Source organism: Anomaloglossus baeobatrachus, chromosome 6, assembly GCF_048569485.1.
Source record: "Anomaloglossus baeobatrachus isolate aAnoBae1 chromosome 6, aAnoBae1.hap1, whole genome shotgun sequence".
Taxonomy (NCBI): domain Eukaryota; kingdom Metazoa; phylum Chordata; class Amphibia; order Anura; family Aromobatidae; genus Anomaloglossus; species Anomaloglossus baeobatrachus.
The window spans coordinates 195,010,449-195,025,465 of NC_134358.1; the positions used below are offsets into that span (position 1 = coordinate 195,010,449).

Consider the following 15,017-nt stretch of genomic DNA (forward strand, 5'->3'; position numbering starts at 1 on the left):
ATGACAATACATCACATTACAAGGAAACAGAATATTCCTGCGTATGTATATCTAGATATGGAAAGACAATAAATGAAAGGCTAACAGTCTAGTAGCCACTTGCCTAGAGGAGGTGGCATCCCAATCTTGCCCATCGCCACTTAGCCTCTGGTTAGCACGTCCCACAGCAGAGGGCCGGAGAAGTTCATTATCCGGGGAAGCGTCCTGTGAAGTCTGAGCTGCTGGAGTGTGGTACGACACAGAGGAATTCTGAGAAATGACATCTGAAGAATAATCAGGAGAAAGAATTATTTCATTTATCTGTTCTTTACAGTGAAGCCACTCATGGATCATCAAGAAATAACGCCGTTGTAGAAGATTTATCAATCTTATTTCCATTTTTTATTTAATACAGGGAAAAGGGCTGAAATCTCCAATCATTACAATTAATGGTTATAAGACCGGTGTTAAAAGCAGATATAAACTACAAATGCACACTGGTTTGGAGAAATATCCACACCCCATGAGCTTTTCCACATTTTTTTCATGCTACACCCACAAACATAAATGTATTTTTTGGGAATTTTATTCGATATTCCAACATTAAGTAGCAAGTATTTGGTTTTCTCAATATTTGACAAATATAAATCTGAAAATTGTTATGTGCATTTGTATTCAGCCCCCTGTAGTGATGCCTCTAAATAATGGTGCCGCCTCTATGATCTCTAAACTCCAAAGAACAGATTAACTAGCAGTTGCAATGCTGAGAAAACAACCCACAAATACTAAAATCATATTGCAAGAAACTATTTAGAATTTTTTTTTTTTTATTTTATTTTTTTTTTTTTTTTTTTTTTTTTTTTTAAGTATGACTCTGAAATAGAGATGGACAAACAGATCCTGGTACAACAAAGTCTATCATCGGTGACAGCGAGAACAGTGACCTCCTCCCACCTGGAGACATTTCCATTTCTTCTGGTTAGTAGGCGAGAAGATATCAAGTCAGGACTACTAATCAGAGAGGATGATGTCTATGAGGCAAGAGAAGAGAAGATGTCACGGTTCTGGTCCAGACTACCAACATGGCCACTGGACCAGGTTCCTAATCTCAATTCTGTTCTTAGATTAGGTTTACCTTGTTTAGTGCTCAAGAAGCCAGGATCTCGATGAAAGTTCAGTCGGCTTCTAAGCAATGTACACAAGCGACGCAAACAGGACGCAGACTGAAACGCCAAATGTTGTTGGCCATCTTTTTCAAATGCAAGGCTCAGCAAAGACAAAAGGCTCTGCAGAGGTAACACATAGCAGGGATTAGTATATCATGTATTTCCTACACACCAACTGATCAGTAAAATGTCACATTAACCTCATACAACATTAAACAGACATGTACAATGCATGTAACATTAGCTAAAAAATAGCAATAATACAATGCGTGTGATTACTAATGATGGGCGAATAGTGAGATATTCAGGTTCAGATTATTTTTACTGAATCCTGAGTACTATTCCAGTATTTGTCACGAATAATGAGCCTAATGTAAAGCAGGCTTTACACGCTACAATAAATCTAACGATGTGTCGGCAGGGTCACGTCGCAAGTGACGCACATCCGGCATAGTTAGTGTTGTTGTAGCTTGTGAAACCTACGTGCGATTGCGATTGTACGAAAACGCGTTCATCGCATACACGGCGTTCAAATTCCAAATATTGAACGTCCGGTTGTTCAATGTTCCCGAGGCAGCACACATCGCAGTGTGTGACACCCCGGGAATGATGAACACATCTTACCTGTGTCCCGCCTGCAATGCGGAAGGAAGGAGGTGGGCGGGATGTTTACATCCCGCTCATCTCCATCCCTCTGCTTCTATTGGCCGGCTGCCATGTGACGTCGCTGTGACGCAGAACGTCCCTCCCACTACAGGAAGAGGATGTTTGCCGCTCAGTGAGGTCGTATGGTAGGTAAGTACGTGGGACGGGATTTAATCATTTGTGCGACACGGGCAACAAATTGAATGTGCTGCACATACGATGGGGGCGTGTGCGATCGCATACGAGATCGCATGTGTAATTGTAACATGTAAGGCAGGCTTAAGTCAATGGAGACTGAATTGAAGACTTCCCAGAAAAATGCTCCGGATCCCCATGGACTTGCATCAGGCTCGTTATTCGTGACAAATACTGGAATAGTACTTGGTATTTGGTACCAATAATCCAAACCCGAATATCTCATTATTCGCCCATAACCAGTGATTACAGATGAATCACATGTATTATATTGCTGCTTACTACGTGTACATTCACATGTGGTGATTATACATTATGCAAATCTGTCAATCATTTATAGTAATGCAGAAGCTGCTGCAGAAATCGGAGGCTGAAATGGATTCTGCCATAGATGTGCACATTACAGTGCTAAACATCCACACACGGATTAGCTCCATTTAAAGGGAACCTAGCACTATGAAAATACAACCTGCAGGCACCATGTTGTAGAGCAGGGGCAGCAGAGTAGATTGATACATAGCGTTGTGAGAAAGGATTCGGTATATCCATGGTTTTTATCATTTAAACCTCTGCTCCTCCTGGGAATTTCAGTCCAGAAAAATATTTAAATCCCTAACACTCAATAGGACAAGAGTCTGTAATGATGCAAAACGTATTTTATTTATAGAATATCTGCAAAGTTCTCACAAAAATTGACGCCTCCTCTAAGCTACGGTCTTTTGACGCCCAATTCGTCATTTTTCCCCAACTCTATTATACACAAAACCTTGACAAAGTCCAAGTCTAGCTGAAACGTTGGCTTTATAATCTGGTTGAGGTGCAATTTTCCTTTTGCAGATATTCTAGAAATGAAACACGTTTTGCATCATTACAGACTCTTGTCTATTGAGTGCTAGGGATTTGTTTATTATTATTGTAATTTTTTTCCCTTTAAGCACCCCTTTGTCTGTAGTTAAGCCTGGCCTTATCCCTTTATTCAGAAAAATATTCAGGGGGCTCCTACCCCTTCCTTATGGTGCTCGAATTAGAAGATGGACTCCTGCTATAATGAATTGTCAAGATCTCTACATTCACACTTCTACAAACTGGAAGGAAAGCCACTGGACAGAAAAGCCCAGAAAGAGGACGTGGTTAAATGATTAGCAAAGCTTAGGGCTCTTTCAGAGGTCCCTAATCATTGGTCCAATCTTGGATGATAATTCTGAGTGCACGTCTCCCGAACAGAGGGCGACAGCCTTGTAGAACTATATGGCACTGCCACACACGGGTCAGGAGACGTGCAGCCAGACCATGCATCGCCATCAGAGATCAGACCGATCATCACGGATGTCAGAGTCCTAATACTGAATCTTTCCAACACAACTTTATATCCACCTGATCTATATCACGCTGCCCACAGATCAGTCTGCATTTTCTCCATGACAGATTCCCTGTAAATTTTACACTTAACCAGTGATATGACCATGTAGTTTCTAGGACAATAAACATCACACCCTTCTTTAGTAATCTAATGTGCCAGCACTGAGAAATCAAGCTCTGAAGTACAGAGCACATAGACATGCCCCCCGAGCACTTCCAGGCTAATTTGCATATGGCTTTAAAGCTCAGTTTCTCAGCGCTTTCAAACTGGATTTATTGCGGTGTCAGGATCTATACAGTCAGATCACTAGTTTCAAAATGTAAAACGCTCCTGACAGATTCCCATTAATTGGAGCTAATCCTTGTGTGGCTCTCCAGAGCTCCTCCGCGGCAGAAATCAGTTTACCTTTTATATCTTTTCTCTGCAGAATTCGCAGGAATAGACAGCATGGTACTTACAGTGCCTACAAGTAGTATTCAACCCCCTGCAGATTTAGCAGGTTTGATAAGATGCAAATAAGTTAGAGCCTGCAAACAAGAGCAGGATTTATTAACAGATGCATAAATCTTACAAACCAACAAGTTATGTTGCTCAGTTAAATTTTAATAAATTTTCAACATAAAAGTGTGGGTCAATTATTATTCAACCCCTAGGTTTAATATTTTGTGGAATAACCCTTGTTTGCAATTACAGCTAATAATCGTCTTTTATAAGACCTGATCAGGCCGGCACAGGTCTCTGGAGTTATCTTGGCCCACTCCCCCATGCAGATCTTCTCCAAGTTATCTAGGTTCTTTGGGTGTCTCATGTGGACTTTAATCTTGAGCTCCTTCCACAAGTTTTCAATTGGGTTAAGGTCAGGAGACTGACTAGGCCACTGCAACACCTTGATTTTTTCCCTCTTGAACCAGGCCTTGGTTTTCTTGGCTGTGTGCTTTGGGTAGTTGTCTTGTTGGAAGATGAAAGGACGGCCCATCTTAAGATCCCTGATGGAGGAGCAGAGGTTCTTGGCCAAAATCTCCAGGTAGGCCGTGCTATCCATCTTCCCATGGATGCGGACCAGATGGCCAGGCCCCTTGGCTGAGAAACAGCCCCACAGCATGATGCTGCCACCACCATGCTTGACTGTAGGGATGGTATTCTTGGGGTCGTATGCAGTGCCATCCAGTCTCCACACGTCACGTGTGTGGTTGGCACCAAAGATCTCGATCTTGGTCTCATCAGACCAGAGAACCTTGAACCAGTCTGTCTCAGAGTCCTCCAAGTGATCATGAGCAAACTGTAGACGAGCCTTGACATGACGCTTTGAAAGTAAAGGTACCTTACGGGCTCGTCTGGAACGGAGACCATTGCGGTGGAGTACGTTACTTATGGTATTGACTGAAACCAATGTCCCCACTGCCATGAGATCTTCCCGGAGCTCCTTCCTTGTTGTCCTTGGGTTAGCCTTGACTCTTCGGACAAGCCTGGCCTCGGCACGGGTGGAAACTTTCAAAGGCTGTCCAGGCCGTGGAAGGCTAACAGTAGTTCCATAAGCCTTCCACTTCCGGATGATGCTCCCAACAGTGGAGACAGGTAGGCCCAACTCCTTGGAAAGGATTTTGTACCCCTTGCCAGCCTTGTGACCCTCCACGATCTTGGCTCTGATGGCCTTGGAATGCTCCTTTGTCTTTCCCATGTTGACCAAGTATGAGTGCTGTTCACAAGTTTGGGGAGGGTCTTAATTAGTCAGAAAAGGCTGGAAAAAGAGATAATTAATCCAAACATGTGAAGCTCATTGTTCTTTGTGCCTAAAATACTTCTTAATACTTTAGGGGAGCCAAACAGAATTCTTGTGGTTTGAGGGGTTGAATAATAAATGACCCTCTGAATAAACTTTTCACAATTTAAAAAAAAAAATAAAAAAATAAATAACTTTTTTTTTTGCTGCAGTGCATTTCACACTTCCAGGCTGATCTACAGTCCAAATGTCACAATGCCAAGTTAATTCTGAATGTGTAAACCTGCTAAATCTGCAGGGGGTTGAATACTACTTGTAGGCACTGTATGCTCAATGTTATTTTTTTACCATGTATAAGCAAAAATCTGGCTAATTTTACAAGGTGTAATTAAACTACCATTTCTTCTGACATAACGCCTGCAGCTTTATCTCAACTTGGAGAGGTCCATGATAAAAGGCCCAGGAAGGTCAAAGCTGTATTATTATTGTCGGTGAAGAAGATGCAGTAATCTCTTGCTGAAAAATTCATCTATGAGTATCACTGTGAATTACGGCCCAGATTCATTAATACTGCCAGTGCAAACAAAGTCAAAAATTGCTAAAATGTTGCGCAACTTTGTGTTAGGCAAAAATGTTGCAACTTTTCAAAATGTCCTATACACACAGAGCAGGAAACTCGCTAGTAAACACTTTGATGTGTCGGCCCCTAAGGGTATGTGCCCATGACCAGGGTGACATCCTGAGTCCTGGTCGTGATGGGTCCTGACCTGCAGGGCCACGAGTCTCCTCTGCAGGAGAATGTAGGAGACCGCAGTTGCCTGTGCCCACAATTAGGGTTCGGGGCGCTGTTGCATCTCACTTGTGCTCTCCCTACAGAGCACGCTTGCAACTCCACAGCAAAGAATTGACATGCTGCAGCTTGGAAAGCCACACGGCAGGTCAGTTTTCGCTGTGGACCGTACTTGTGTACCGCCCCTGCAGCAGTCGGACTGCTCGGATCCGGGGTTGCTGTGGCTCGAGGGTCTCCGGTCCCAGGGACTTACAGCCACTCGAAACTAAAAGGGAGGAACTATTTACAGGGGATTAGTGTTCGTGACGCCACCTGTGGTTCGCGGTAAGGGGAGTACCGCCGCTGCCGATGGGAGTACCCAGTGGAGATGGAGTGGGGCAGCCAGATGACGTTCCCTCCACGGGTAGGGGAGGCCCCGGGATGGTGGAGTTGTAAGGAAGCGTGGTGCAGGCCAGGCGGGCAGACTCAGGGGAGAGCAGCGTACTCACGCAGGCCGTGTCATGTTGGTGCGACCATTAAGCAGACTGACACAGGAGTAAACCAATACTCTGGGTGCCGCTGACACTCGGGGGAGCTCGTCCGGGAATCCATCCCCGTTGGAATTGCTGATGGTTCTGGACCTGCCTCCATGCACTGTGTTTAGACGTTTCTGAATGACTCCTTGGCCTGGTGCTTTCGGGGTCCCGTTCCCTACGATTATATAGAGGAGCTGTGCTCTCGATGGCTGACACTTGGTATTTCAGTGGACCGCATAAGCTGGAAAGCCCTATCCCCCTCGTTGTGTTGGTGCCTTCGATCTCTGAGCACTTGGGGAAAGTTCATAAAGAGACTATCCTCCACAGGTTAATTACCAGGTTGCGTGAAGCTACTCCCTGATCTAGGTTCCAGTACCCCGCCGTGCTCGGTACCAGTCCGGTTACTAGATTTGCCGGTGCCGACCGTTCTCCAAAACCAAGTCTGGTCACCCTTCTCCAATACCCTGCGACCGAGTCTCCGACTCCTCTGGTCCCAGACCACCGTTTGCGACCTAGCCAAAGTCTCCCAGGGAGCTACAACTCCCTCGGCTCCTCACTCTCTGAGGGCTACCACTCAACTGACTATGTCCCTCCCACCAGTCTGCCTAATCCCTAGGTGGGTGGCCCTTTTCCAGCTAGACCACCCACTGGTGTGCCTGACAGGGTGTGGTGTAAGATGTGGCTAGGATTTGAATGCTGATGGAAGCAATACCAATAGTTAGGATCCCAGAACCATGGAGGGTGAGTTCTGCACCATAAGGAAAAGGGGTGCAGTTCCCAGTGACACCCTAATAAGATCAGGGGTGTCATACATGTACAGTGATTGATTGCTCTCAGTAAGAGAAACAAAATTAAAATTTTGTAGTTGTGATACCTTTACCGACATGTACAGTGGGCACGTAATTTCTAGAAATCCCATCCACTGTGGCTGTACTGCACATCGCTGTATTTTGGACGCAGCGAAAACACGCTGCATCCAAAATGCTGCCAACGCTGATCGTGGGCACACACCCTTAGTGTTTAAAATTAAGGGCAAGTGCCCACGATGAGCTTTTTTTTTTCGCTTTTTTGACATTGCTTATTTTTGCTGTGGCAAAATTGCACATTGTACACTACCGGCAAAGTGGATGGGCTTTATAGAAATTTCATGTCCACTGTGCTTTTTTTACACTGCATAAACTGACCGTTGGTGAATTTTTCCAATCTGAAGAACGTCAATTTCTTCTGCAGGTAGGCTGAGTTTTTTGTGTGAATTTCTCCTTGACTTACAATAGATGCGGAAAATACGCAGGTAAAAAACAGACATGCGTTTTTAGTGCATTTCACGCAGTGTAAACGCATCAAAAAGTCATGTAATCCACACCTAAGAATGTTAATACCAGGAAGTTTAAAAAACAAAGCAGCTTTATTTAAAGGATAGCACAGCAAACAGACAAAAACTCAGCGTCAAAAATGCACACAAAAAACACAACGAAAAAACTGTTTGTGGATTTTAGCACAGTGTCTGCAAATTGGGATTCTGATCTGGCATATATCCTAAGTCATATGCAAAGGATTGTTAAAAATCCACTTTTGACTTTTAGGATCGCCACTTCCAATAGGTGGTGCTGCGCTAGAGTTTGTCTCCAGTCCTGGAGAGACAATTTGCATAAAATGCTGAGCATTTGAACTGTTCTTCATTCAGAATGCCACAGAATTAGGTGACCAGACATTGATTACCCATCAATTACCCATTGACGATGGCAATTTGTAAGCAGGTTCAGACGACAATGAATTAGTCTATAGTCTGTTACTATGAAAACACTGGTCTCTGTGGAGTTTCAATGAGGATCAATTGCAAAGTTGCTTGATTTTCATTGTAGATGTATTGGAGCAACTGATTGCAAAGGTCGATTGGTTACTTAATAATAATGTAGAAAAGATAAAACAATATTGCAATTTTATTTTAGCTAACCTTCACAATTTTTGGTCTTTGGAGAAAGATTTCACAGGGAAAATCTTCCATCACAACATCTTGTAGTAGATGACAACTTCTCCAGATTAAACCATGGTCTTTGCTTCTCAGTGAGCTAAAATGATAAAATGAATAAGACGTTAGCAATGTACTAAAAACTCAATACTTGATGTGACTGAGGACACATTTTCAGCCCAGTAAAACAATAAAATGGGGGGCCCATGGGAATGGAGTGGTAGTAAGCATATGGTAGAAACAGTAGTCACACGTGCACTACTGCACACATAACCGTAAGAGTAGGGCTGGGCAAAGTGCAGCCCATGGGCCATATCTGGCCCTCTGGCTGTTCTAGTCTGGCCCATGGACCGAGACACCCAAAAAACTGAAAACAATGGACCGCGGGCCATAATATGCCCACTCCAGTTTCCGTAGCTGCCCGCTGTCAGATGTCACCATTATTTCCATGCACAGGATTCAGACAGTAAATACAATGGTGGAAAAGGGGCCGGTGGCTCAGTCTTCCTCAAGTCAGTGTGACGCACAGCAGACGCAATGACATCACATCATGACATGTTCTGTGTGGACTGAGCAGAATGCCGGGTGGAACGGGAGCGAGGCGAGTGTTTTGTTTTTCATGTGTATCGGATGTTTGTATGTAGGAGGCGGTGTAGGAACTCATAATGTATATAGGAGGCTATGTGGGGGCACAACATGTATATAGGAGGCTATATGGAGCTTCAAGTATATAAGAGGCTACGTTGGGCTTATGTATATAGGACGCTATGTGGTTGCTCAGAAATGTATATAGGAGGCTATATGGGGTTCATGCTGTACATATGAGGCTATGTGGGGGCTCAAAGTATATGGGAGGCTATATGGGGAATCACACTTTATATATGAGGCTCTATGGGGCTTATGCTGTATACAGGAGGCTATATGGCTCAAAGTATATAGGAGGCTATGAGAGGACTCATACTTTATTTATGGGGCTAAGTGGGGCTCATACTGTATATAGGAGGGTATGTGGGGCTCAATGTATTTAGGAGGTTATGTGATGGCTCATGATGTGTTTAGGAGGCTATGTGGGGGCGCATACTGTATATAGGCAGCTATTTGGGGCTCACAATAGGAGGCTATGTTGCTCATACTGTAAATAGTCAGCTATGTGGGGGCTCATGCTATAATATAGAAAGCTAAATGGGACATATATACTGTATATATGAGGGTATGTGGGGCTCATAATGTACTTGGGCAGCAATGTGAGGGCTCATGCTGTGTTTAAGAGGTTATGTGTGGGCTCATACTGTATTTAGGAGATTCAGTGGGCTCATACTACACATGGGGGCTATGTGGGAACTTAAACTGTATATAGGAGGCTTTGTGGGGGCTGACATTGCATATAAAAGGGCCATGTGGAGGCTCCCACTATATATAGAGAGGCTATGCCCATACATGGCCTGTCTAAAATACTGTCGGAGCCCCCACTTAGCCCCTCTATATACAATGTCAGCTATGCTGGGGCGCATCCTGTATTGTAGAGGGGGCTGTATGTGGCCTCATACTGTATATAGTGGGACGTCAGCATACTTAATTCTGTTCAATACTAAGTGATACAATTCATATTAATATACAATAATAATGAATATGTTAATATTAGGACTGAGCAGAATTAACTTCAGCCTATTGGTTTGGCTCTCCACACCAGTCATGGTCTCTCATGAGGCCCCTCGTGAAAATTAATTGCCCACTCCCGCTGTAGAGGAATGGAGCAGTGATTGCGCGTGCACTAATACTCCATTCATACCGGGAACACGAGATCGCGCTCCTCCTGATTGGTGGGGATCTAGTCCTCTGTTCTGTTGATAGCTAAAACCTATTTTGGCTAAACACTGTGTGGGCGATTTATCAAACAGTTTTCAGCTCAAATCTTACAGCTGCTCTTTGGCAACTGCATCACCATCTTGAGAAACCGGCCTGTAAAACATATCTAATAAAAAATCAAGGCTAAAATGTTCCTCCAAAAACATGGTTAATGGAAGTATTACAAAAACACGTAACCGAAGCTTATTTACTCCCTTTGATTTCCCAAATTAGAAAGCCAATTCTGTATGAAATCTGTGGAAGCAGAGGACTGCGGAGTAACAATCTCGTTCTAGTGATTCATTCACCGTTTCATTCAGCGCTGTACAAAGAGTAATAGCTAAAATTACAGTCATTTTATTTGGCCTACATTCTTACAAACACATCATCCCGCCTTCATTTTCACAGCATGCGGCTATAACACTAAATACTTCTCTGGAAATGTAGACATTTTTTATTATTTCTCAAAAATAACTCCAGTAGTCGAGAAATGAAAACAACTAGAATGGTCTTTACATTTTAATTTTGGGATATGGAAAAAAAATATTGAAAAAAAAATTAAAATTATTCAGTAGGCACAAATTGGAAAGCCTTTAGAAAGTGGTGGAGGGGGCTTTTAGAAAACGGTGTTGTTTATGGAGTTTTTCAACCTGTTTAATGTCGATCGGAGAATAATTCATGTATGGTTGCCTTTGAACACGGAAATGAAGTCTGAAATGCAAATGACAGATCAAGTGGCTAGGCAATTAAAAAGCTCTTACAATTGTGTCGGTACTTTAGGAGATGTAGTATCAAGCAAACATATGTTATTCGAGTGGAACAGACCCTTTTCCTGAATGATAATGACGGAGGCACTGACCCGTTTATTGGAATCGGTTACTAAAAAAAAAATGCAGCTAAAAAAACACAAACAGGTAAAATGAAACGCTATGAAGAGCTACTCGAGACACCTGCGAAGGGCTCCGGTCAAGAACAGCGGAGGACCCTTACAAATCTGCAATTTAAACACTATACGGCTCCAAAGCTTTCAATCATCAGAGCAGATTGTGATGACTTAAAGAAAGGAGCAATGAAACTGCTCTTCAAACCTCCATTGACTTTGCTTTTTTACATGATGCAGACGCAAATGTCACCACATAGCAAGGCTAAACAGAAACAGGCCAGGGAATAAAGCTTTATGAACGGCACTAAATTCTCAGCGGACTGGAACAAAGCTTCTAGATTCAGAGTATTTACGCCTTGTATCACTTGCCTGATAACTACATATCTTTTGCCCATTTGCTTGGCTCAGGGGACTTGGAGAAATATATGCGTGCGTACTGCACCAATTGTGAGACCTCGCAGCTTATTCTTGTGTCTGCAGTTTATCTGCCACAGCAATAAATCTACAACACTGCACCTTATCTAGGAAATAATGAGAGGCTGGAAATGTGAAATGCAATGAAATCATGTGGCATCTTATGATTAAAGGGGAAAACCGCAACTTTCATCAGTGCTCTGGAATATAATGGCAATTACATCATTGCCCCAGTCTGCACGCCTAACAAAGCTAACACAGTATACATCAGCCAAGACAAAAACTATCAACACATTTAAATCCTTTACTGTTCACTTAAAAGGGATAGTCTGACCAATTATGATTGTTAAAGAATCGATCAGAAAGAAGTAAAAATATTAAAAGTAGTAAAATGCTCCGAGCCATCCCCCACCCACTCAGATTCCCCTGATAGGCGGATTCTGGATATACCAGTTGTAGGCACTGCCATTGATCGACTAAGTGGTCACATGGCGATCCACAAAGACGCTGGGTTTAGACTCAGTGCGCATGATCAGACGTCACCGCACTTCCGGCCATGCACACTATGAAGCTGGGTGTACACGTTCCGGCTTCAGAGAGGTCCAGTGCACATGACCAGAAGTGCTGGGGCTTCTGATCAAGAGCACTGAGCCTAAACCCGGCGTCTGAGGCAGAGGTGACAACAGACAGGTATGCACGTCCATACCGATGATGCTGGTTCAATAGCAGGTTACATGCCCCTGTGGACGACTAGTCCCTGTGTTCATTAGCATAGCATAAAGGATTTTTAGAAATACTTTTTATAAAGATCTCCTTGTGTATGCTAGTATATGCTGGGACAGTTAGGCAGGGATTAGAAATAGGCACCCAGAACTGCCCATGGTTCTGGGTACATACTTGATCTGACAGGTTCGCTTTAAGCTAAAGGCTTTATCACCTATGATTATCAGTGCTGGACTACATTGTCTTGTGCACAACAGTCCAGCACACCCCCTCCTTTGATTGTACATTGACAGTGAGGTGTCAATCCCTATTGAGAGCCTGGTGTGGGCAGGGATAGCTTTCTCAGCTCTGTTAATTTCCTACACCTAAAAGCTCGGATTGTGTCAGAATGGCTGCACTCACTAATCTAAGTGATATAGAGTTGGATTCAGAGTCTCTGCCTACATTATGCTGCTCTCAGATGAGGTGGCAAAAACCTGCTGACAGATTCTCTTTAAGGCAAGGATTAGAGAAGTTAGACATAAGGAAAGACTCACAGAGTTCATTAATAATTTGATCATATTTGTGCCCATCCGGATGACTATGTTACAAGGCTCCCCCCCAACCACTCACTCACTCAACAGATAACTACAAGTGGTTGAAACTACTTACAGTACTGGCCAGCCATTCATCTGCACCATTTCTAATTTCCCCATATTCATTTTTTTTCCATATATTCCCACTAAAATGTTTTTTTCCTCTGACAACACATCACCAGTCTGCCCATAATAGATCTTATATCTGCATTGTTCGCATGGGTGATATCCAACGTTGTTTGTTTGTTTTTTATGGCATTTCAAGACACACACACACACACACACACTAACATGGGCATCGCTAGAAGGTATTGTTTTGGGTGATAATACCTGTATATTTATTGAACTATAGGAGCTATTTTGGTACATGTACACTAACTTTGTTGTCAGTAAAATGGTGACAGATTGGATAAAAATGTTGTGAGAAATGGCATATAATATATAAAACATAACAAAAAGGCATAAAACTTAGCTTTGGTCCCCATACATAGCCGTATGTCATAAGGTTGTCCAAAGACCATGAACCCATTTTTCATTTTCAAAATAAATCTTGAGCTTAAATGTTATTTTGAGACATAAGGAGCAATCATAAGATGGTATAAAAGCTAGTATAACAAAATAGGATAGAAATGTTCTACCTTTCCTTGTGAATAGATTTATCAAAGTGGACACCTTCTATAATTGCTAATAACACATCCCATTCCCAGTTAAGCATGAGTTTCACGAGAGAAAAAAATTACTTACGATTCATTTGTTGAGAGCACATGCTTATCTGTCGTGGTCAATGTCAGCCAGGGAAATGTAGAGAACTTCAAACACGAGCTTTTACCATGATGTACTGTGTGGAAGCAAAGAAGATACACAGCATATAATAACTGCATTACCGGTCTCTAAAAAATATTTTATGGGAAAAAGCATTACGGAGATTACAGAAGCAATGAGAGCTCAGTTTTGGCCATATTCTCATATGATGCTCTTTATGCCTGCATGCTAAACACTGGAAACCATAAGTTGTTCTCATTTGGTATCCATGTGAAAACTCATTTAATGGGGTTGTGGAGTGCAAAAACAAAACACAAAGGTATATTTAGATGAATGTTCCTGTCTATGCACTGCTCATCACAGACAAGGGGGCTGTCAACTGCTGAAATAAGCCCGTCATCAGCCCCCCCCATACACACCGGACTGACGAGGGTCCAACAAAGGAATCACTCTCCTATGTAAAGGACACTCATCTAAACATTTCTTTCAACTTGACAGCCTCTCACTATTGTCTACGGAGCGCTTGGCTTGTGTTTTGTCATAATCTTCCATTACAATAATCTTAGCTCTCTATTCTTTGTCATACACATGGCAATGAGGACAGATCCTTGCCTTCCATTATAATGAAATCATATAATTTTGTCTTTCTAATGTGCCATCAGCCCTGTCCACAGAAGGAAAATATGTACAACATGTTTTACAAAAATGATACATTCATGACAAGTAATACAACAGTGTAAGCCATTAGAATTAGCATAAAAATGAACAAAAAGAAAGGGGCGATACAAAACTAAACTTTATTTTAATCCTAAATGCCTAATTATTTAATGTCATAATCTAATCTCTTTCCTAATATACTTTTTAATTAAAAAGTCCCTACTGCTCCCTCATTACTCTACATGCTTTATTTTTTCACTACTTCCTCTTTGATGAAGCGTCGTTTGAGAATCCCAGTGCATGCTGGGAGGGAGTACCAGTGACTGCAGTCTCTGCCCAATCCAGAATCCAAATGTCATCAGTGACATCCGTTTCAGGGTCGGAGTTGGTCCCTGCTCTACTGAACATGTGTCAGATATGCATTCCAATGAATGCTTAGTAAGTTCTTGTCACTGTGCAATATGCATAGTGACAGTGCACTTGCTCAGAATTGACGAGCCGGCAAGAGAGCGCACTGTCAGTTGTAAGAAAAATACTAGGAGTGCAGAAAAAGTAGAGACCAGGTGACATCACTTGCAGGGGCGGTAGTGGTCTCTGCTTTTCCGGCACACAAGGTAATCTTCTTACAACACACTGACAGTGCACTCTCTCGCCAGCTTGATACGTATAATCAGAGCCAGTAAGAGCACGGTCACTGCACAGAGAACAGTGACAAGAATTTACTGAGCATATATCGGAATTGACAACCTTTGTGTGCTCAGTAGAACAGGGATTAGCTCTGCCTCTGAAAAAGACGGTATTGATGACGCTTCATTTAAG

At 42.8% G+C, this 15,017-nt stretch overlaps 1 protein-coding gene across 3 annotated transcripts in view; it reads right to left on the bottom strand.

The window, feature by feature from the left end:
• The window catches only part of RTTN (rotatin), a 324,013-nt gene that overhangs the window by 257,848 nt on the left and 51,148 nt on the right, over positions 1-15,017 (bottom strand). For all 3 annotated transcript variants that reach the window (XM_075314609.1, XM_075314608.1, XM_075314610.1), the window contains exons 6-9: positions 13,524-13,617; positions 8,325-8,439; positions 1,115-1,265; positions 104-263 (exon numbers count right to left, since the gene is read on the bottom strand). In XM_075314609.1, the coding sequence (XP_075170724.1) occupies positions 104-263; positions 1,115-1,265; positions 8,325-8,439; positions 13,524-13,617 (520 nt within the window). The remainder of the gene's footprint in view (positions 1-103; positions 264-1,114; positions 1,266-8,324; positions 8,440-13,523; positions 13,618-15,017) is intronic.